Below are 24,607 nucleotides of genomic sequence, written 5' to 3'. Positions count from 1 at the left end.
GTGTGTGATATAATTCGCTGACCATCAGATCTATGTTTATTGTATTTTCATGTTTTAATTTGTTATCTTTATATTTAGTCAAGTTTTGACTAAATATTTTAACATCGAGGGGGAATCGAAACGAGGGTCGTGGTGTATGTGCGTGTGTCTGTGTGTCTGTGTGTCTGTGTGTGTGTGTAGAGCGATTCAGACAAAACTACTGGACCGATCTTTATGAAATTTGACATGAGAGTTCCTGGGTATGAAATCCCCGAACGTTTTTTTCATTTTTTTGATAAATGTCTTTGATGACGTCATATCCGGCTTTTCGTGAAAGTTGAGGCGGCACTGTCACGCCCTCATTTTTCAACCAAATTGGTTGAAATTTTGGTCAAGTAATCTTCGACGAAGCCCGGGGTTCGGTATTGCATTTCAGCTTGGTGGCTTAAAAATTAATTAATGACTTTGGTCATTAAAAATCTGAAAATTGTAAAAAAAAATGAAAATTTATAAAACGATCCAAATTTACGTTTATCTTATTCTCCATCATTTGCTGATTCCAAAAACATATAAATATGTTATATTCGGATTAAAAACAAGCTCTGAAAATTAAATATATAAAAATTATTATCAAAATTAAATTGTCCAAATCAATTTAAAAACACTTTCATCTTATTCCTTGTCGGTTCCTGATTCCAAAAACATATAGATATGATATGTTTGGATTAAAAACACGCTCAGAAAGTTAAAACAAAGAGAGGTACAGAAAAGCGTGCTATCCTTCTTAGCGCAACTACTACCCCGCTCTTCTTGTCAATTTCACTGCCTTTGCCATGAGCGGTGGCCTGACGATGCTACGAGTAAAATGGCATTGCGTTTCATTCTGTGAGTTCGACAGCTACTTGACTAAATATTGTATTTTCGCCTTACGCGACTTGTTTATTTTTAACAGCGACTGCGATTTCTGTCACGTTATAAAACTGCATGATTCAGCGATGTGGTGCGTGTGTGTGCGTGAGTGTGTGCGTGTGTGTGTGTGCGTGTGTGTACCAGTGTGTGTGTGTGTGTGTGTGTGTGTGTGTGACTTGAGGTGAGGAAGCTTTGCGTGTATACTGCTAGCTCAGTTTAGTGAATGTATTCTTAAATGCTGTCCAGTGTTGTTTTTAAATTGATGTTGTTGATCAGTTTGTATTAATGATGCGTGTGTTGGTGTACATGGTCGGATTGATTGTCTCTTAACCGCAATATCATAACAAATTCCCAACCTTGGGCAATTAAAAGATTCTGTAGTCTATTTCCGCTCGTAAATCGTCACAGGTGTGACCCAGTTACTGAACAGGGTTAATCACATCATCAATGTACTGACTCTACCCAGCTTTTCAAGTTTAGCAGTGAATGATTATAAGCAATGCGCACTTTTTATACCGTCTTCATCAATCAAAATACTAACGTGCCGTGCAATTTTCACACCCTGCTATTTTATAGATAACATCAGCTGTGCCGGATATCCGGCGCTGTCTTCACATCATTCTAAAAATAACACCAGGCAGTAACAGTTAACGAGCCTTGAAAATAGACCTTTTCGGTATCTCGGCAGTTCTCGCGATGTTAAAATCTCGCGGCCTTCGCGAGACGAGATTTCCGATCCTCCTTTGAGCCGAGTTTCGCTTTCGCAGTGGCTGAGACGACGCTAGGACCGACCAGAAAAACGTGCGTTCCTGTACTTCCAAGCTTCGTGATGAAAGGTTTGGCAATTTCCAAAGTCGCAAACTATATTTTGAATTCTCTGTTGGAATTAAATGGCTTCGTATAATTTGTCCACCATCTTTACGAACAACTTCAAGTTCGTGAGTCGATGATTTTCTGCTCAGTCAATGTTATCTGTTCGGAGAGACATGGTATCGAAGTTTTTTCGTCCGGACCAAAGTCTGCGGACATTGCAATAAATGTATAATTTGTGACTGGTTGTTTGACATACATATGTTTACACTTTTTGGGGGGAAATTCATTTTGATTTGACTTCTTCGTGAGTTGGTATGAATCTAGATGATAAATGTGCGGTTGAAAAATGAAAGTGATACCACTTTACCAGCTGCAGTGTGGGGTGGCTGTGTACGGTGAGACCATCGAGATTCGGAGATGTTATACAGTCTATCAATGATTCAATCTCTTTTTCTCCTGTCTGAATTTATCATTTTGGTTATCATCATTGGTTACAATTTATCTTAAATGTTATTTTCACAACTTACTTATCTTGCTTCTCCAGGATCATCATGCCAAGAACATGTGCGGTTACTTCTTGCCGCAACAGCGAAACCAAGCTCAGGAAATGGGGAGCTGAAATTTGTGAAAGACACCACATTGCACAGAGGAGCTGTGACTGTGGCTGGCCATATGAACTTCGTCCCTTTCCAGCAGCAAAGAAAGAGCATGTCCTGCGTGAAGAATGGATCAAGCAGGTAATTTTGTATGCTCTTTTCCCACCCCAGTGAAAATAGTTGAGGAGGCGAGAACATAGAAAACATAGAAAACAACAAGCAAGCTCTGTAATTCCCAATTTTTAAAGCAAATATAAACAGCAGCTAACCAATGCAAAATGTACACTGTTTGTCAACGGCACGAATCTTGTAAGCAAACTTTCAAACATATTAAGGAACTTGAACACCTGAGCAATACCATGACTCAAGATAAGTGTGTTGAAACTTAAGGTAAATATTAAAGTGTAATCAATAGATCTTTTCGGTATCAAAGTAGCCTTTGCGAGAGATATCTGCAAGAAGCACGCTTTGTTATGTTTTGTACGTCCCGAGAACTTTGAGCCTCGGCTTTTGCAGCTTGCACGAGATAGCTGTACAACATACTTTGCTGTCCTTTGAAGATTGCGAGAGCTTGGAATACCGATAGGGTCTATTGAGTCCAGTCCACTCAATGATGCGTGTACTAATAACAATTTTGAGTTGGAAATAGAGATAGATAGTTACATTCCTGTGCAAAATTGTGTTTTTACAGATGCATCGGAAAGATCCAGCCAGCAGCTACAAGAGATGGGAACCCAACAACGAAAGTCGTGTGTGCTCCCTACACTTCATTCCAGGTGGTACCATCCCAACTTTGGACCTGGGTCATAACAGGAAGCAAGTGAAGGAACGGAGCCTCCCTAGACGCCGGTGTAACTCACACAATATATTCCAGCATCACACAAAGAAGGAAAAGCACGTTGATTTGGAGCCAGCTGCTACCTCTCAGCCTAACTGTGATGAACCAGCAGGACAAACAACTGCGACGCCTCCTTCATCTCCTGATGCACCCGCAGGTGGGTCTCCTGTTGCACAAGCGCCTGCATCTCCCGATGCTACAGCTGCACAAGCGCCTGCATCTCCCGATGCTACAGCTGCACAAGCGCCTGCATTTCCCGATGCTACAGCTGCACAAGTGCCTGCATCTCCCGATGCTACAGCTGCACAAGCGCCTGCATCTCCCGATGCTACAGCAGCTCCTGATACACAAGCAGCATCACCAAACTGTGATCACAACTATGCATACAGTTCAGTGTGTTTTGCAAATTGTGCATGTAAATGTTGTGATGAAAAAGACAAAGTGATTGTGGAACTAAAACGCAAACTTTTTGCAGTGAGTGCTGCCCTAGAAGTTTTAGAAAATGAATTGTGTAGTACTCAGGAGAAAGTTTTGAAGAACAATCACATTCCATGGACACAGTTTGTGAAAAATAACAAGGCCGTGAGGCAGAACACAGGTTTTCCATCAAAGCAGCTGTTAGACAGGGTTTTTACGAGCTTGCAGAGCAAGGCGCGACGCATGCGGTACTGGCAAGGGGCCAAGAGAACCCAGGTATGTGTGTCGACGAAAGCTCGACGAAAGTTTGCCGGTACACCACGAAAGCCAGGGCCAAACAGAAAACTGCCCCTCAAGGCAGAATTTGTAATGACCATGGTCAAACTTAGACAGGGACTCAGCACTGATTTTCTCTCTGGTCTTTTTGGTGTCTCCATAAGCACCTGCTCAACCACCATCACAACATGGTTGAGATTCATGTCGGAGCAGATGAAGAGTTTGGTAAATTGGCCAGACATATTTGCAACCAGACAATCGATTCCGGCAGGAATGGCAGAAAAGTACCCCCGGCTCAGGTGCACTATGGACTGTGCTGAAGTCTTCCTGGAAAGGCCAAGTCATTTGGAAATTCAGGCAAAAACATATAGTCAATACAAGTCCCACAACACTGTCAAGTTTCTTGTATGCATAGCGCCAAATGGCCATATTTCCTTTTTGTCAGAGGTCTGGGGGGGGGGCGTGCATCTGACCGCGCCATCACTTTAGACTCTGGGGTGCTCGATAAGCTCGACCGAGGCGACACTGTCTTAGTCGACAGAGGCTTCACCATCAAGTCTGACCTCCTTGTGCGAGGTGTGAACCTGCTTCTGGACTCGGCCAGATGACTCGCAGTGATGTGGCCAAGACCAAAAAAGTTGCGAATGCCAGGATTCATGTGGAAAGGGCCATTGGGCGTATGAACTGGTTTCGGATTTTGACATGCGTTCTGCCAGTCAATCTCCTGCCAGTCATTGACGACATTGTGGTTGTTTGTGCCGCAGTGTGCAACTTGCATCCGGCTCTTGTGAAGTAAGTATAACTTGTGCTGTTGCAGTGAAAGGGGGGACACACAGAAGCTTCAGTTTTTGTTTCCTGATGTGTAAGGGTGCTGGATGTGTTTAGTTGTGTGTGTATATATATATATATTTATCTTTGGTCAGGTTGTTCTGCATTTGGTGGAAAATTTTTGTTATGCTCTGAGTAAATGAACTTTTTTGTACCGGTGGTATTTTGCTGTGATTATTACGAGTAATACCTAATATACTGGACTCGCAACGAAATATACAAACAAATGACAATGAACGAGGTAAACACAAATAATGAAATATGATCCCAACGAGATACAACACAACAGTTATAACAGTCAGGGTTAAAATGTACATATGTGTGTGATTCGCTTACTTTTATTTGACGCATGATTCGATTGATCAGTTGGTATGCACTTTTTTTTTTGGTGGTAAATCCACTAAATCAGTATTATTGTTACAATTGGCTGTACTGTTTTAAAAAGTGTATGTGCTTTTTTGACGTGTTGTTTTTGATTGATCATTTTGTGTTATTTTGCTGTGGTTGTTTAGTGTAAATATGTTAATTCCATTACCAGTGATATTTGATGTGGTTTCTTTGTGTTGTTACAAAATGATGGAACCGCATCTGGAAATGTGATCGTTTAACTCCATTAATCATTCACCCAGAAGTTTACATTCTCATGGCACCAACCAACAGGAAAAAGACACTTTTGATTATTACGTTACAATTGAATCTTCATCACTTTACATACTTGTGTACATATTTTTGACTCATTTTAGTCCGTTACATTGTCCTAGTGATATTTGCTGTGGTTTCTTTGTGTTACAATTCAAGATGAAACCGCACCATGCAGGCCTCAGGTTCCATAGATTCTCTGCTCCTTTTTTAACAATCATTTTCTTAGTTTTGGAGATAGTAAAACTGAGAACTCCCCCCACAGCTCAATCAGTATTATTGTCCCAATGGGCTGTGCTGTTTTAAAATGTTTGTGTGCTTCACAATCACATACTTAAAATTGATGCATTGTTTTGTTTGATCATTTTGTGTTCACTGCTTATTTTGTGTAAATTTATCCAAACGCCCCACTCAGCTGAATCAGTATTTTTTCTTAAAATTGGATGCGCTGTATTAAATTGTGTGTGTGCTTTACTGTTTACATGTTTTATATTGACGCATGTTCACAGCTTATTTTGTGTAAATCAACACCCCAAAGCTGAATCTGTGTTTTTGTTCCAATTGGCTGTACAGTATTAAAATGTGTATGATTCGCTTACTTTTATTTGATGCACTTTTTTGTGTGTGGTAAATCCACTGAATCAGTATTATTGTTCCAATTGGCTGTACTGTTTTAAAAAGTGCTTTTTTGACGTGTTGTTTTTGATCTTTGTTATTTTCCCGTGGTTTTGTGTAAATATGTTAATTCCATTCCCAGTGATATTTGATGTGGTTTCTTTGTGTTGTTACAAAATGATGGAACCGCAACATGCAGGCCTTCAGGTTTTTCTGCTCCTTATTTAACACTTGATTTTCAAATAGCTGTACATTCTGTTTCAATATGTGTTTCACATATTTTTTTTGACGCATTGTTTTGATTGATCATTCTGTGTGCACTGCTTATTTTCTGTAAATCCAAACCCCAGTCTGCTGAATAAATATTGTGTGACTTGAAACATGTGTTGATTTTATGCATTTGTATGCGTGGAGGTTGCGTGTGTGGAAATGTGATCGTTTAACTCCATTAATCATTCACCCAGAAGTTTACATTCTCATGGCACCAACCAACAGGAAAAAGACACTTGAACTCAAAATTTAGGTCTGGAAAACATGGTTCCTTTTCTTTATTCTAAAATACAGCTGCTTTATCCCAAACAAAAAAAGAGGTCCGTTTCAATTTCATCTGTCTCAAAACAAAACAAGCACCAATGATAACCACATCTGTAGGTATCTAAGACCTACATACAGTCATAGCCGATATATTGATTGTTAAAATCGCTTTGGGAATATTTCTGTGATTAAATCTATCACAATAAGTCTTAAAAGACCACTGCAAAGGAAAAAATCCCCAAAATAGAAGCAGCCCTGGAAAATCGCTTCCTACCAGACAAGATAACAACGGTCGCACCGACCGCATCCGAGCAGACGCGTGTAGTTCATAACTCTTTCGCCAAAACGTGTCGCTTATTTCCCCAATGTTCATCTTACACTTTTCTGACCGTTCAACCCAAGAGGCTGCATAAATGCATCACATGGTGGAATAAACTGTAGTTGCAGATTCACAGCAGTGGTCTAATCAAAAGTATGAAATTCTACAAGGTGGCATTACTTTTGATTACTGATAACTCAAAAACCTGGTATATATTTTGAATCATAATGAGCACAACATACAAAGTTATGTATTTTGTTCAATGTAAGTAGGACACAAAGCTATGAACACAAGTTGTCAACTAGAATATAAAAGCAGAACTACAAAATAATACAAGGAGGGCAGTACCATTTGCTAGCACTCACATCTTTGAAATTCACACAGATGCAGTGAAACCATACACCACATTTGTCACAGCCAACACTCTCTTGGTCTGGCTGTGTGATGTCCTCCACCTCCAAACACAGTTTGAAACAAGTGCCACAATTGTATATGTTGGACTGAGAGTGAGACTGTCCTTTCTTGCGCAAAGTCCTTTTTTTCTTCACAATTGAGGTTGGCAGATGAACAGTGCTCGTAGTCGTACACTTGCCTTGGTCTGGAACTGGCACAGACACAGACAACAGAACCTGTGGTGCATTATCAGCTGTTCTCACAGTTATGGTTAGGTCTTGTGGCTGGGGTGCATTATCAGCTGTTCTCACAGTTATGGGATCTTGTGGCACATCCTTGGGGGCCTCCACAGCTGTCGCAGTAATCATCTCATGAGACAAAGCCAACATAGCTGGAGCTACATGCTGAATAAAAAAGGCATCCAGGAGATGAAGGCTTGTTAACATGAATTCTGGATCCGGAACAATACGTTCTGTGAAAGAGAAGCCTGGGCCACAGTACACAAAAAAGTCACAAAAAGCCCTTTTTGTAACACCTAGCTGCTGCTGGCACTGGGTGAAGTAGGCGTGGCTTCGCTTGAGCACAAGTTTACCATTTACTTTATGCAGGAAGGCCAGGTGCTCTCCTGGAGCCTTTCCTGCCCCTGACAAGGGACATTTTATCTCCACCAAACCCTTCCCACAGTCACAATCAACGAGTCCATCGGGGCTGGCTGAGATATAACAGCGGTCCTCACAAACGACAAGTCCGCTCGATGAAACATTCACATCATGCTTGTAGAGCTCCTTGTGCGTTTTACTGTATGCTCTCCTCGCCTCATCCTCCTTCAAGCGGCCGTACTTCACAGCAGGCAAGTTGCCGATGTCCGGTCCTTTACCCAGGACAGTCTCCACAGCTTTGAGGATACTGCTGTGGTCCCCTTTTTTCTTTTGGAGAGTCGCCATCCGCGATTTGCACATATGGGCTACAGATGCCCCAATCCGGCCATGTCTCTGCTCCCGCCAAGTTGCTCCCGTCTGGTCACGGGTTGCCTCCTCCAACGCAGCCACATCACCTGGATTTTGACGAATAAAGTCGACAAATTCGTTCGTTGATGTGAAGTCCTTGGCCACATGTGGAAGGGGATGCGGTACACATGCACCCGTCTCCACTTCCTCCTCCAAAGCCACGTTCAGGTCTGCTTCAGCGCTGTAGACAGGAGCTCTGTGGGGCACGGCGTAGTTGAACGCTACAGCATCCTGTTGCTTGTCGTAAAGTAGACCTGCCCACTGGTCGAGGGTGAAAGGCGTGTCCTCTCGGCTCCGCTGTGGTGAAAACAGCCTCTTCGCTGCATGGTTGATGTTGCGCTCTGTAAAAACACGAAAGGAGGAAAAAAATCAAATTTAACATTTATCCTACTTGTGCCAACTGTCATATCATATATAAATAATCACAGAGAAAATAAGTTCTACCGGTACTGAAAAGGCCTGCGACTGACAGTGACATGTATGAAATGTCAAAATCTGTTGAAGTCACAAGGTTCAAAGAAGGAAAATCCCACGTTCAATCGATACAAACAAGGAATTAAAAAAAATTAAACACCACAACCATAAAGAGCGTCTGCACGCAGCAGTATCACTTTTTATGGTGGATGGACAATGTTTTAAGACACAAATTCTGACCGCTACACAGAGCAAAAATCAAAAATAAAGAGCCAACCAGGTATAAAATCATTAAAAATGTGGTAACAGCGTATCAAGTTGTCTTAAAAAGTAGCATAGCAGTCAGCAGCTATGTCCATATGAACACATTATTATGAGCTTACCAGTCTCTGTATTAGTGGAAGGAAATTGAACACCAAATGAAACAGTAATTTCTGTACTTACCAACTCTGCTTTGTTCAGCTTGGGGCTTGTAGATAGTCATATTAGCAATCTTGCTGGGTTCCACCACTTTAGCGCTGGGTACCCCCCACTGGCAAGGGTTTGAGGTGACTGACTTTTCCGAAACTGACCAGGCCCAGTCCACCTTGAACAGTATGGCAGCAACATGGTTGCACTGGGATAACATCCTGAAAAAAGTATAAATATTATTGTAAACTGTGTAATGTATGATGAGTGCAATAATTTTAATAAATCGGGGAGAACATCAGCAACAGGAAATTGCCTGGAAAAAAACAAATATGATCACTCCTGGACCATATGAATTTGAACACAGCAGATGAATGTGCAAAAATAAAAACTTGGCAACTTACGTACATGACTTTAGCAGCACTAGCGAGTAACACTAATATATGATATATCTACACTCTTGAACAAGAGGCATGTGATTGGTTTAAATATAAATTCTAATAGTATAAGGGCTAACACATACAAACTCCTGCAACATGAGGAATACATTTAAAGGTAAATCATTTTTACAGTATAGTTTTTACAAATTAACATGCACTTACCCTGCCATACAAGTGCAGTATGCACTGCGAATCTGGCCACTTTCCTTGTCGATGAGGACCCAAGCTTTGTGAGGCACGTTCCTGATGTTCTGGGACGGTGTCGCCTTGGCCATCAAGAAGCAGAACTTGCTTCCTTCGCAGACTTGATGGTACTGGACCTGCTGCAGGAATCCGCTTGCAAAGTAGCTGTATCCTTTTCCATCCTTGTACTCAGAAAGAATCTTCTTTCTGCGTTGTCCAGGAACACCACTGGAAAAGATGAAACATAACCCGATTTGATTTTGACTTTTGAGTACACTGCAGCTCTAGACATGTGAAAATAACTGTCTATGCTTTCAACTTTCTCAAGTTCTACTAGTAACTACACTTACAGTTACACTAAAAGTAAAAAAAAAGTTACAGTCACATTAAACACAGGAGTAGCCAGTGGACTTTTTCACCTCACTCAAATCAAAGTTTAAGATTTAACGCGCCTTTAACAGCAAAATGTTTCACTTTATAAACAGTCACTGCTTTAATCATCACATGTGTAGACACTAAAGAGAAGGTATAATTATTATAACAGACAAGTAAAACGCTCACCATTCAGCCATGAACTCGATCATGTCACCATACATTGTTGGGGGCCATTTTTTGCGTGCAGACCCAGACTCGTCCTCCCATCCTGTCTTCAACTCAGAAAACGGATCCGGCAGTCGGTTCCCGTCTATAAACAACAGATCGGCATACTCTTTGGAAAGAGTTTTTTTGTTGTCCTCGACCGATGGCTGGGGTGGTATGTCCATGATGTGACACGCGAACACAAGGGCAACAAGTTCGTCTTTCGTACCACTTGTTTTTACGCCTCTTACACGTAAAAAATCTTGAAGTGGCTTAACTTTCCACAGCCGGAAGGTTTCTAAGTTCATGGTGAACTTCTATCTCTTCTAAACTTTTTCTCACAAGAATCTATGAACTAAAAACCAACGGCAAGTACAGAGAATACGCTTTTCGCAGGTCGCACAGTACGGTCAGAAGTATTCACGCGAGCTCTTTTAGGTTCTTAAATCCCGTTCTCGCGGCGCGAGATGTCGCGAGCGATGCGAGAACTTGGAATATCGATAGGGTCTATTGCTGATGCTTGTCTTAGATTAGACGCTACCTGCGTAGGCCGTTACATAAATCCATTAGCCTTGGCCCATTTAGAGCTGAGTGAAGAAAGGCGGGGGTAAATACCTGTAGTCAAACCTGCCTCTGCGACCATCTCTCAAAAGCAATCGTCTGCCCATAACGACCACTCCGAAAGATCCCAGACCGACGAGTTAGTCTTCTATTATAATTCCCCTTTCCACTGTGACCGCCTGTCCATAACGACTACTTTCGCGGGCCGATCCCTTGGGTGGTCACCGTGTAGACAAGTCCGACAGTAGTAGGCCTAGTTGCGTCTTTTTGCACTGTTGGCACTGATTTATGGTTTAAAACCATCTTTGCTTTAAGTCCAAAACTTGCAGCCAGTGCAATCTTTCTTGGATAGCAATCCGTAGTGAAGTGCAGACTGCATATCCGTGAGTTCTGGTTCGGCGTACCAAAACTTGGTCCGAAATCTGCTCGGCAAGTCAGTTTGAACGAATTTAATCCACTGTCGCCGAGTTTCTGCATCAGTAGGAAACTGATGCAATGTAAAACCATCAGCATGCTTGCTGTTACACTCCGCAACTGCACAGTAGTAACCGACTTTCCTTCGCCGTTTGAAAGGGGGAACGTCTGTTTCGGTAGAAGATACAACCGCAGAGTTACAACCGTCCGCCATGATGTTCCACGAGTGACGTCACTGGCCTCAGGGCCGCCCGGTGCAGTTTGATCAGGTGCGCAAAATCGGATTTTATTAAATAAAAAATCAGCAACACAAAATTTTGCAAAATCGCTTTCGGAATATTAACCTGTGTTGTGACAAAAATGTTTTGGACAGAAACAAGTTTTGCTCTCTGGTTGGTCTTTAAAGCTAAAATGGTTCTGCGACTGAACCGCACGGCACATGACAATCTCTTGCTGTGCGTCATTCAGGGGTAAAATCCTGGTCCTTAAATCAGTAGGCCTAGGTATTTACCTGTAAGTTTGTAAACCTTATCACTGCGTCATTGTAATATACATATAGGTAGGTCCTATCGAGATCCTAATCCTATTGATTGTGGGATAGGTGACAGGGGGAACAATTTCTTGGTGTTGCCGAGAAGGCTGCGCGTGACTTTATGTTGCTGAATGTTTTTGATTTTATTCAAAATGCATGCCACTTTGCCTCGACTGAATTCGCGAGTCAGTGCCTTTATTAGCCATAGTCATATGCCTCTGCTGTTGGGTAAAAGCAGTCGACTTTGGCCTCTTTGAATTTAAAGTTTGACAACAATATTGGCTAAGGCGATACTATACCGTGGCGGCTGTTGGCGATTCGGCGTTGACTCGACTGGGCAGGCAGGTGGTGGTGCATCCGCCTAGCCCTGTCTACTCATGCACTGAGTTGAAGTGGATGGTCAGTCTCGGGTTCGAACCCCCCGCATACACTATATCTTGTGTCCCTGCCTCTTTCTTTTGATGAAAACAACCTGTGTTCACTTCGTATGATAAATATGCCATATCGATGTCGATAACCTTTTCATCCTGTACGTTGTAGGTTTGTATGGAATGACCCGAGTCGCCTTTTGAGTAGGGACTCTCTTCATTAATTAACTCATTGTCTCCCAGGTACGGATATATCCGTACCCACTCATTTGCAGGCATGAGACCAAGGGTAGGGCGGATGGTGGCGAGAGAGGTGAAGGGACGAGGAATGTGTACAGTGCCGTGTGCCGGGCTGTGAGCAGTGCCCGCCAATGTTTAGCTCAGGCAGCGTCGCGGCAGACGCCGCCTTGGTTCTATGCAGGAAAATGCAGCGCGCTATTCTGGCCATCTGGCCAACTGTCGTCCTCATCTCTGAGGCAGACTGATACCAAGAGGTGTAACTTTGAGTTACACCCGCCTTCAGGCTCAGTCATTTTCAAACGCTCGACCCAAGACTGTAATTACTGTATGGCTCTATTTGACCAAGTACGGATATATCCGCTCAGACTGTTAGCTTCAGTCGCTTCAGTCCTGTAACGTCGATCTAACGCCTGCATTCCAGCGTCAGGGTTCCACATCACGTAAAATTGGAGGTATTATACCCTCTGACCCCCCAAATCACGTACGAGACGCTCTTTGAAAGGGTGTCGGTAAGTAACAATTATTTTGCCAAGAGGTATAATAACGTACGACTTGAAAGGCAAAAGGGTATGACTTTGATCGTTTTACAAACGGTAGCCTACGACTGGTTATGCAACGCTCGAGGGTTGTTTTTGGTTTTTTTCGCGGGAGACTAATTTCGGAAAGCTACACCAGCGATGTCGACGCGTGTTTACTGTCTCCATGAAGTTTATTTGTCAGCGTGACCAGAGTTACTTCCCCTCCGCTATTTTTATGGGGGCGAGGACGCCCCCATTCTATACGGATAGTTTAGAGGTTGACCATGGGCAGCGCCATTTTGTTGTGAAATACGTCATCAGTTTGTGTACACAGGAAGTTGTGACATCCGTCACCCTATGGGAGGGGTGAAGGCAACATTGTTCATCTGTAGAAAGTTGTGAAATCCGTCACCCTATGGGAGGGGTGACGTCAAAATTGGTCATCACAGAGTTTGTGTAACACAGGAAGTTGTGAAATACGTCACCCTATGGGAGGGGTGACGTCAAAATTGTTCAACAAAAACATGATATGTCGCATTGTGCAGGGTCAACTGCAACAAACTCAAACCGAGCCATTCATACCTAGCTGTATTTGAGTGACTTATATACCCGACATTTTTATTTCTTATTTTTAGCACAGGTGTAGGAAAAATCATGAACCAAAATGTTATTTATTTTCTAATTTAACATTTTTTTTTACAAATATGACCATGGTCTTTTAAACATACAGTGACATTAAACATTGTTATGTTAAAAAAAAGAAAAAAGAAAAAAAGCTTTTGTGCACAAATCAGAAAATACATTGTACATTTTACCTACAGGCCAAACAGTGTCTGTTGGCGGCAAAGGGCCCAGCAAGTTGCTATTTTTAGATCGATTAAAAGTTGTCAAGAACAGGCGCTTACATTTGGATGTGTCCACTGATAGTAGGTTTGGTTGTGATCAATCAGAATGATGTAGGAATAAAAATGTATGACAGTTTGGTATGATGACATGTAATTCAAATATGCTGAAATGTAATATTATACATGATATAATATTATTATGGCTGTTGCCATGACCATGAACCCCAAGAAAGGTTTAATGTTATGTAAATTCAAAATACCAAAATCAAGCACCTACTAATCTGATCTACGGTGCGGCTTGGACCTAATATGGATGGACACGCAACTCGCTCAGCCAGCCAGCGCTGCGAGACTTACAGCGGCCAACTTCGCCGCGGCGCGCTCACTGGCTCAGTATTGAACTTGCGTCAAGGCCGATGCGCGTAGATTCCCAGAATGTTTACTTTCGGTTAGATTCTTCGACAGCATTCGCAGAGGTGACTGCCGTATTGTGTACCGCAGTCAGAAGTAATTTATTACTTTTGGGAGTTTAGTAACGTGATATCAGTTTTCAATTGTTCGTTCACTTATATTGCTTTCAGATTTAACACACAAGAAACAGTAGCACGGTTTTCGTTGCGAAAATGTGCATTGGCAGTGCTACGCGATCGAATTGTGTATTATGTACACGCGGTGTTCTTCTGGAAAAGACCGCGTCAGTCGTTCAGCCCGCGAGCGGTGGGATGGGGGGGTTCACATGGTTTGTTTGTTTCAGAACCACACCCATATACACACATTTCACATGTAAACCATTTGTCCGCCCCCTGTCGATATTTATCGACTAAGTTCCTTGTTGGTTCTGTTGGTTCCGCGAAAAACCGCCGCGAGCGTGCAAGTTTGGAGACGATCAGTTTTGTCACTGACTTTGTGTTTGAAAATGCCACGACCAAGAAAGCCTGCCGCAGTTGATCCAAAACAACGAACTTTGACGTTTGCGATACCTGATTTTAGCATGCTTGGTGACATTCTCTTGACCATTCCAATCACTTCTGTACCCTGTGAGAGAGGCTTTAATGAACAGAACCGGGGGAAGTCAAAGCACAGGCGGAAGGTATCGTCCACTGGACTACTACTATCACAGAAAGACTACTGTGGTCAAAGCTAAGGAACCGACTCTCAGTGGAGAGACTGGCCAACAAAATCATAATGATGATTAAACACGTTGGCACTGACCTAAAGCGTGACATCACTGGAAGGGCATTGCAATTAAGTGCACGGAGCCATGAGGAAAAGGAAATCTGTTGACAGTGGCTGTGACTTGCAAAGCAAAACACCAAGACTTCACCCAAAGACGGAGTTACAGAGTAATATTAGAGCCATACAGTTGCAACGCCCTTTTAATGATGCCACGCTTTAGTGTGTTGGAACTTAGATTGAACTGTTGTTGTGGAGAGACACAGTCACAAGTGTGTTGCAGATGTGAATTTCAACAGGCACTTGGTAGGTGTGTTGTTAATTTGTAACCAACAACTGACTGAACAGGCAAATAATTTCAAACTTATTGATACTCATAATAATGTTCTTGTTGTTATGTTGTGGAACTGAACTGACTTTTTATAGCATTACCCTGAATTTGTGGGGAAAAAAATGTGTGGCACTGCACTGTTGAACTCATAATTGTCAGTTGGTGGCTGGGTTCTGGGTTATTAATAAAAGTTTACTGTTCAGAATTTCAAGCCAGTTTACTTGTTCATTTTGTGAAAGCTCTCAGCCTCTGACTAGTGTTTTGATACCTCGGTAATTGCTGTAAATGTGTAAGTGTTATTCACTTATTGTAATGCTACAAGCAAGAATTTACACATGACATTTCACAATGGTCATAAATTATTTCCTTTATTCAAAGCACTCTCAAATTGACAATGCAATTTGCACACATTGACATCATGCACATGCAAGAACCTGGTAAAATAGCAAAGCAATACACCGAGTCGCCAACAACATGCCATACCCTTTGCTGATCAATCAGGAAAGGGTATGAAAACCCTTTACTTTTTTGGTGAAAGGGTATGAATACCCTTGACCTCAGAGCCTGTGTGGAACCCTGAGCGTGAAGTTGATACACAGTTTCTACACAGTTACTATAATTCTGAGTGACCTGCTGCAGCACAGCTGGTCTCGGCTACAAAAAACGTGGTCAACATAGGTGGGGTAGAAAGTGTTAACCCTCTCTCTCTCTCTCTCTCTCTCTCTCTCTCTCTCTCTCTCTCTCTCTCTCTCTCTCTCTCTCGTCTCTCTCTCTCTCTGTATGTAGCCTACAAGGTAATTATAGGTCCTAATTAAGTTTGTTAGCGTCGGCAAAGTGTACGTGTGTAGGACAGTACACATCTATCTTCAGTGTCAATTCCAACCGTTCCGCTTTGTAGCGACTTGGTGCTGTGGCGACGAGTTTCTCACATACAAGTAACAAGAGACAAGGAACTTAGTCGATAAATATCGACAGGGGGCCGACAAATGGTTTAAATGGGAAATGTGTGTATATGGGTGTGGGTTTAAAACAAACAAACAAACCAACCCATGTGAACCCCGGGCCGCAGGCCTTCGATGTAGTGATTGAAAAAAAAGGATGTTCTCAAATGGTTCAATTCTCATTTGGTCTGATTCTCAAATGGTACCGGTATACTCCCCCCCCCCCCCCCCCCCCTGGCCGCAGGCCTAGGAGTAAAATTTTATAGACACTGACCTTCTTCCCAGGGGTCATTGACCCAGTTTTAGCTATGAGAGGTGGTTCGCCCAGAGGCTGTAGAGTATACTGGGGCGGTCTCTTTGATGTCTTGAGAGGAAACTTGGCCAGGGTAGTACATGCACCAGAACTGGTGGACACCAAGGACAAACATGAAATCGAAGCAGTTTGCTTTCAGAGAGAACGGTCGTCAGCAACTCAAACTTCTCTGTTTTCTTTTTTTTTTTAAATCTGACTTTCTTTGTGGCCCCCTGACTCCGCCCCCCTCCCTCTGTAAGGACCCCCCTCCACAAGGACCGATTTTTGTCAACATTTTAAAGGTCGCTAGAGAGGGGTTCCACTGTATGACCTAACCGCTGCTGGCAGACGGCCTCAATCTTCACGCGCAAAGACGAGATTAATAGGTGCTCGGTTTTGGTATTTTGAATTACATTACATTAAACCTTTGTTGGGTTTCATGGTCATGGCAACAGCCATAATAATATTACATGATGTATAATATCATATTTCAGCATATGTGAATTACATGTCATCATACTAAACTGTCATACATTTTTATTCCTACATTATTCTGATTGATCACAACCAAACCTACTATCATTGGACACATCCAAATGCAAGCGCCTGTTCTTGGCAATTTCTCTCTGATCTAAATATAAAATCAGTGCAATTTCCTGGGTCGGGCTTTGCCACAGACACTCACGGTTTGGCCTGTAGGTAAAATGTACAATGTATTTTCTGATTTGTGCACAAAAGCTTTTTTTCTTTTTTCTTTTTTTTAACATAACAATGTTTAATGTCACTGTATGTTTAAAAGACCATGGTCATATTTGTAAAAAAAATGTTAAATTAGAAAATAAATAACATTTTGGTTCATGATTTTTCCTACACCTGTGCTAAAAATAAGAAATAAAAATGTCGGGTATATAAGTCACTCAAATACAGCTAGGTATGAATGGCTCGGTTTGAGTTTGTTGCAGTTGACCCTGCACAATGCGACATATCATGTTTTTGTTGAACAATTTTGACGTCACCCCTCCCATAGGGTGACGTATTTCACAACTTCCTGTGTTACACAAACTCTGTGATGACCAATTTTGACGTCACCCCTCCCATAGGGTGACGGATTTCACAACTTTCTACAGATGAACAATTTTGACGTCACCCCTCCCATAGGGTGACGGATGTCACAACTTCCTGTGTACACAAACTGATGACGTATTTCACAACAAAATGGCGCTGCCCATGGTCAACCTCGAAACTATCCGTATAGAATGGGGGCGTCCTCGCCCCCATAATAAGCACAACTTCACGCCAAGGGACGTAATCTGTACACAGGAGTTACGAGTGCTGACACGACCTCCGATAACCGGAGCCATTGGTAAAAATTGTTCGCCCAGCTGTTCACTTCTGCTAGAAACTAAGCCGTGTATTGACGCGCGTACCGTTGACCCCCCCCCCCCCCCCCACAATATCTCTCTCTCTCTCTCTGTCTCTCTCTGTCTCTCTCTCTCTCTCTCAGTCTCTCTCTCTCTCTCTCTCTCTCTCTCTCTCTCTCTCTCTCTCAACGTACGTGTGTGCATCTCATAAAAATAATCATGACTGAATTGTGGAGACTGAACACCCCGTCCCCTCCACCCTCTCCCCACCCCCTCTTCTCCAAGAAAACAAAACAAAATACTTGACTTGGCTCTGCCGGGCCAATACGTTTAATTAAACTTACCGGAGTCCATGCCATGATTAATCTGGACACCACGAGTGGTTGGGTCACTCGCTGGTAGCATAATTAACAATCATGTCGTCTACTGACCATGCCTTAGCGTTTCACCAACTCTTGTCCCAAATAGAAATAGTTTCTGAGAGGACGTAAACTCCCCCCTTTAGTTAGTCTACTGACCACTGATGTCACATAATGAGGACGTTATATTTGAATTACCTGAAGGGTCACTCGTGTATATATCGACACATATACTTAGGCGGATTGTCCCGTAGCCGATGTTTCGAGTTACAACACCGTGACCAAAAAGATTCTTTGTGTCATTCTTTAGAGACTATTTCAAGAATTAAAAAAAACTTCCGTCAAGATCAACTTTATTTTCAAGGAAAAATAAGAGTAAAATAAATACATTTGCAGCAGAAATAAAAATTTTTAAAACGTCATCTGATCGTCAAACCGAGTAAGAATTAGCAACATCAAACGTGCAGCACTTCCCTTGAACCGTGCCGCATTGGCCAGGTGTTTCTTATCAGGAATAGGAAATTAATGCCGGGCTGTACACGGATCAACTAACCGCGTAATTGGCGAGATGCATGCGGAAAGGGGAGGTAACACGACAATCTCAGCTTGCATCAGAAATAACGTGCGAGGCACAGCTAATCACAACAACATCACACGCTGCGCGCAACACTGACTCAAGAGTGACGCCAGTGTTCCTTAAAGTGCTGTTCACATGGTAGATTTGCAACCAACTTGTGACCAACTTTCAAACGATCACACTTTAGTCGGCGGCAAGTCAAATCAAAATTGCTGCCCATGTGAACAGCGCAAACTCGCAAACCAGTTTTAAAAAGAGAAAGACATGGAAGAACTGACGTGAATAAATAAATACATAAAACAATAGCAGCAATAGACGATTTCGGAAATAACTCCGTCGGGCTTGTATAGGTTGTAAAAGAGTGAATGCCCTTGCTTTTCCTCAGACAAATAAGTTCAGTTCACACGTGCTCCTGTCCACGTGTTTCCGACACACCCCTCGCTAGTGATTGGCCCTCCACTATTTGTCCAAGTGTTTCCGACACACCCCTCGCTAGTGATTGGCCCTCCACTATTTGTCCAAGTGTTTCCGACACACCCCTCGCTAGTGATTGGCCCTCCACTATTTGTCCAAGTGTTTCCGACACACCCCTCGCTAGTGATTGGCCCTCCACTAATTGTCCAAGTGTTTCCGACACACCCCTCGCTAGTGATTGGCCCTCCACTAATTGTCCAAGTGTTTCCGACACACCCCTCGCTAGTGATTGGCCCTCCACTATTTGTCCAAGTAAAAAGCAAGGGCATTCACTGTTTAACAACCCATACAAACCCGACAGAGGTTATTTTCGGATTTCGTCTATTAGGCCTATACAAAAACAAAGGAAAGAGAGACAACTCACAAAAACAATTACCAAGACCGGCTGAAAACGCACACACGTAAGCACACACGCGCGCACACACACATACACACACGTAAGCACATACACTACGCACGCTTGCACGCACGTATCCACACACACACACACACACACACACACACACACACACACACACACACACACACAGAGAAATATTTAAAAACGCCACACTGACAAAGAGTAACTAAGGCCAGTTGAAACACATTGCCTAATGCTACTGCGGCTGGGTAAAAATTCATTCAACACACATACACAAAAACAACAACAGTGGCAGCTGCAAAAACAGCGAGCGTATAACTAACACAACATTCAAAACAATAATCATCCACACACCCCACCCCCCACCCCACCCCCCCCAAAAAAAAAAAACCCCCAAAAAAGACACACAAACAGAAAAGGAAGAAAATTCGAGAAAAAAAATTACTGGCTAGAAGAATCCTAATTACTGTCAGTTCCCTGCTGTTTTGCTGTCGTTCGGTTTGCTTTGTTACTGAGGTGAGAACCAGCCTACAACGTACTCATTTTCAACACCACACATCCAGTTTACCACCACAGAGGTAGCTTAAAAAAGGGAGAACCTTCAAAAAGAAAGTGGGGGTGAGGAGGGGTGATGAGAGACATAATAATACCCCCTCGCGCGCAATACTCCATTTGACAATCATATGTACAGAGTTAGCTTTAAAAAAAAATGTAAAAAGGGAAGCCGAGAAGGGGAGAGCGAGAAAGAAAATAATAGGGCCTACAACCTCGAAACTTTCGTACATTTTATTTTTGCATTACAGAGGTAGTCTCAGAGAGAGCGAGAAAGAGAGAGAGAGAGAGAGAGAGAGAGAGAGAGAGAGAGAGAGAGAGAGAGAGAGAGAGAGAGAGAGAGAGAGAGAGAGAGAGAGGGACAGAGATGGGTAGGGGCAGAAAGAAAAATAATCCCCCCACACACACCAAAAAAGAAAAAAAGAGGGCTCACCAGATGGCGTCGTGCTGTAACCTTTTGCGCACGCGCGGCTAATGCTCCTGAAAACACACACACTCGTTTTTCTTTGTCAGTTTCGCAACGTCTCCCGTGCTAAACCCAGTTCACCCCCCCCCCCCTCCCCCCTCCCCTTCGGAGCACTTTTTTCTAAGCTTTCTTTTTTGCTCTTTCACTTCTTCATCCGTAAGTTTGCTTTATCCTTCCCACACAACCCTCTTCCTCGGTAAAGTGAAACGGCCCCTTTTCAGGCCCCCCCCACCCCCATCCCACACTCATTCTCCACCCCCATTTATAAATCCCCCTCCCAGATTTTTTAATTTTTATTTGTCATTAGTTTTTCTTCAGATTTAAAACTCACAACCTAAAAATGTACTAGCCAGAGGACAAATTTTACTCGCCAAACCAACCATTTTGTTTCAGCAACTTTACTCGCATTTGGCGAGTAGATGAACATTTTCTACTCGCCATTTACATGATTCTAAAATACTCGCCACTCTCAGGGCTGTAAATGTACCTAAAATGTAAGACTCTTCTCTTTTAATTTAAGACGTATATATATTCTCAGATTTGTGTCGTTGGTCTTCAAAGACGGGTGCTACTGTACTCCCCCCCCCCCCTTTCCCCCCCTTGGCCGGTTCACTATACACTGCCCTGATATTACCGTTGATCTATTTTTCTCCTTCCTCTTCCTTACAGCATCTGTCAGAAGCTGTTTGCCTGAAAGAATACAGAACCAGAAAACACATCGTTTCAGGCTGTCTTTTGACAACCAAAACCTTGTACGAAAATAGGACTTAGGAAGCATCCGAGGTATAGGGACATTTCAGGGATCAAGAAGTTGTGGTACATTACAAGATCGACCTGTGTGTATTCGATCAAAATTGTGAATAATTATACGAATAAAAGCGTATGAGTGGTCATAAGACATAAGACATAAGATCATTTATTGTCCATACAATCAATTACAATGGATGGAAAAGTGTGGTTCATCTGCTCTTAAAACAACCAAAACAACATATGACAACAACCTTAAAAAACAAAAATAAGAACAATAAAACATACGAAGTAAGAACACCCAAAGTACTCAAGACAGGCACGTCCGCCACATCCATACTGCACACACACACACACACACACACACACACACACACACACACACACACACACTCTCGCGCACATGAGTTGCTGGTAAGAGATAGTAACCAATGCATTGCCCTTCTATCACAATCCTAAAACGTATAGATAATAAAAAATGTTGGCCATAAATATAAACAGTACATGCGCCATCACAGAGGGTTCCAAATTATTGTGATTACACACACACACACACACACGCACACACACACACACACACACACACACACACACACACACACACACACACACACACACACACACATTACTCAATAGATCAAAGAGAAAACAAAGTTTTTTGTGGTTTCGGTTTCAAGTTTTGTATGCATAAAATAAGATTCAATGTACGTGGTTTTTTTGTCTCTCTCTAAGATAATATGTTTATTTAGGATTACGTGTTCTTGCGATTATAAAATGAACCGTTTTGGAAACATCAAATCAATGTGATTGACTTAAGTTACACATTTCTTCACATCATAGATACTACACCTTTGTGTTTGTTACATTGTATTACCTCTGAAACAGCAACAATGACAACTCTTGTTTGAAAATACCGATTTAACTATATCTTTGAACACGAAAATATGTTCTGTTGTACAAGACTATGTTATGTCAACTGATCGCTTTCGGCTAAAATTATATTAACAGTGACTGCAATCGATGTAGCAAAGCATTCTCTCTCTCTCTCTCTCTCTCTCTCTCTCTCTCTCTCTCTCTCTCTCTCTCTCTCTCTCTCTCTCTCTCTCTCTCTCTCTCTCTCTCTCTTCATTTTATTTATATAAAATAAGAATGAAATATTATGAAACTAGGTGTTGAAGTTACCACTTGTTCGCCATTTCCTGTTATCTGAATGTGTATCGATTATCATTTTAGAACGTGTACATAAGCAGTCTGCTTGTTAACGTTCTTAATGTTGTTATTGTTAGTTGTTGTATCAAAGAAAATGAATAAAAACACGCTTAAAGCAACAATGATAAAGACGACAACAGGCGTCAAAAGCAGACTTCCGACTATAGCGGTAAATTCAAGACGCCGGACAATTATTTTTCTCGTTAACCATTTGTGGCCCGTGGCATGAGCAGTTCAGTTCAAGGCCAGTCCGGCAATCAATTCGTCTTAATATTCTGAGTCATTTGCTTTGATGATCTTTCCCGGTTCCTGAAGTCGAACCAGGGCTGCATGAATCAAAAGTCCCGCAGTGGGGCACTGCGGTTATGAAATTAAAGGCCCCTCCTGTTTTTGGAACCGCAGGAGCTTTCTAGTTTGCTGTTAGGTAGATTTTTGGTTCCTCTTTCCTGTCATGCTCTCTTTTTCTTCATGAATTCTTTTTCTTTTTCTGCCTTCTTGCTCATTCACCTGTATTTTTTCCAAAAATCTCTTCTCTTGCCGCTTGTCTCGCGATTCATGTATAGTTTAATCTGTTAGTGTTCTGATGTAAGTCCAGCAGTAGATAGGTTAAGCCTATTTTAACATACTGGAAACTGGTAATCTTCCAGTAGGTATTAATTTAGTTTTACTAAAGCCTGCTGGGACACAAGTAATGGGTTAGTGCATTTGTAAACAGGAATCGCTTGACAAGTGGCCCCCTTCATCCCCCCCTTCCTCGTCCTGATATGGCTCTGCGTAGTCGGCTGGACGTTAAGCAACAAATAAACAAACAAACAATGAATCAAAAGAACAGTTTAAGAGCAGAGATTTTTTAGGATGAAAGTCGCTTGTTCATTTCTCTGTTTTTGTGGTTTTTTATTAATGAGTTTTTTGTTTGTTTTGTTTTTTAAGGTGCCAGGATATTACTTCCGCAAAGTCATGTCTGTATAACAACTGCGTACTTAATTCCCTCTCTTTCTTTAATCTTATCATTAGCGCTCTGCCTGATCATTTCAAGTGGTTATTCTGACTGCAAATCATCTTTGCACAAACACACACAAAAATCAAGTAACGCTGCCTGCACCAAAAATTCGTACTGAATTGACCCGAAAACATCAAGCCACAAACTGCTGGCCGCGAAATCCATTAAACATCATTGACAAGCGGCAGTCAGTGCAACCTTCCCCCTTCGTTCCCAGGGGCGCTAATCTTCTCATCAATTTTCCAGACTTGTTCCTCTCTGCTTTCGCTGTCTGTCTGTCGGCCTGTGTTGCTGTGATTGCTGCAGCTCAGCTGTCCTCGGGCGTCTTGAGAAAAAGAAAAAAAAGAACAAAAACAAAATCCATGGAATGACCTTCGATTTTCTGGCAAAATGGCGTCCTCGTCACCCGCCATATAATACAGGAAGTGACGTCAGTTCCGGTACTAAAAGGGTTGTGTGCCGTCATGGACAGATAGCACTCAGAGTAGTCGTTTGCAGCACCCCCCCCCCCCCCCCCCCCCCCCCGCCTTCTCTCCGCTCCCTTTTAGTATTGCTCAGATTTTGAGCTGAGGAAAAGCATGATTATTTACCTGGGTCATCTTGTTTTTGCTTAGTATTGATTATGCTTAAAAGTTGTTTAAGATCTAGGTGAAACAGTATAAAATACCGCTTATTTTTGCAGTTTGAACAGATATTCCCCAATGTCCCACATTATCAAACGAGAGTTTGTCGATTTTTGAAAACGCCAAAATATACAGTACAAAGGGTACCGTACAAAGGCTCTACGGGGACTAGACTCAGATATGGGTAACGGAGGAGAGAGAGAATCTTCAGAAAAATCACACGGTTACATTCGAGTACACGGACAGTTGACAGCTGATTGACAATATAATCCTTAGCCGCTCAGCCACCCCTCTCTTCTCCCAACCTCCCCAAAACCGTCATGGTCGTTATAATCGCCCCGTACCTCCCCCTTCACCTCTCCACTCCACCCCATCCGTTCTGTGTCTGCACTGGGTTCTCCTCCATAGTCCTCCCTATCCCCTACTCCCCGCGCGTTGAAAATTGAAGCAAAAACCTCTCAACATGGTTACATTTT

The 24,607-nt window shown here is 42.5% G+C and overlaps 2 protein-coding genes across 2 annotated transcripts; one reads left to right on the top strand and one right to left on the bottom strand.

Moving 5' to 3' along the window:
• Positions 1 to 1,586: 1,586 nt before the first annotated feature.
• LOC138978126 (uncharacterized) lies at positions 1,587 to 6,290 on the top strand. The gene is made up of 3 exons (XM_070350770.1): positions 1,587 to 1,724; positions 2,246 to 2,438; positions 2,989 to 6,290. The coding sequence occupies exons 2-3, from the start codon at positions 2,253 to 2,255 to the stop codon at positions 4,315 to 4,317; spliced, it is 1,515 nt and encodes a 504-aa protein (XP_070206871.1). The 5' UTR covers positions 1,587 to 1,724; positions 2,246 to 2,252; the 3' UTR covers positions 4,318 to 6,290.
• Positions 6,291 to 6,399: 109 nt separating this feature from the next.
• On the bottom strand, positions 6,400 to 10,699 carry LOC138978125 (uncharacterized). The gene is made up of 3 exons (XM_070350768.1): positions 9,588 to 10,699; positions 9,022 to 9,206; positions 6,400 to 8,504 (listed from the first exon to the last, which is right to left on the bottom strand). The coding sequence occupies exons 1-3, from the start codon at positions 9,698 to 9,700 to the stop codon at positions 7,084 to 7,086; spliced, it is 1,719 nt and encodes a 572-aa protein (XP_070206869.1). The 5' UTR covers positions 9,701 to 10,699; the 3' UTR covers positions 6,400 to 7,083.
• Positions 10,700 to 24,607: the final 13,908 nt, after the last annotated feature.

This window comes from Littorina saxatilis, linkage group LG10 (assembly GCF_037325665.1).
Source record: "Littorina saxatilis isolate snail1 linkage group LG10, US_GU_Lsax_2.0, whole genome shotgun sequence".
NCBI classification, from domain to species: domain Eukaryota; kingdom Metazoa; phylum Mollusca; class Gastropoda; order Littorinimorpha; family Littorinidae; genus Littorina; species Littorina saxatilis.
Note: the sequence above shows the minus strand (reverse complement) of the source record. Positions and strands in the feature narration are given on the sequence as shown.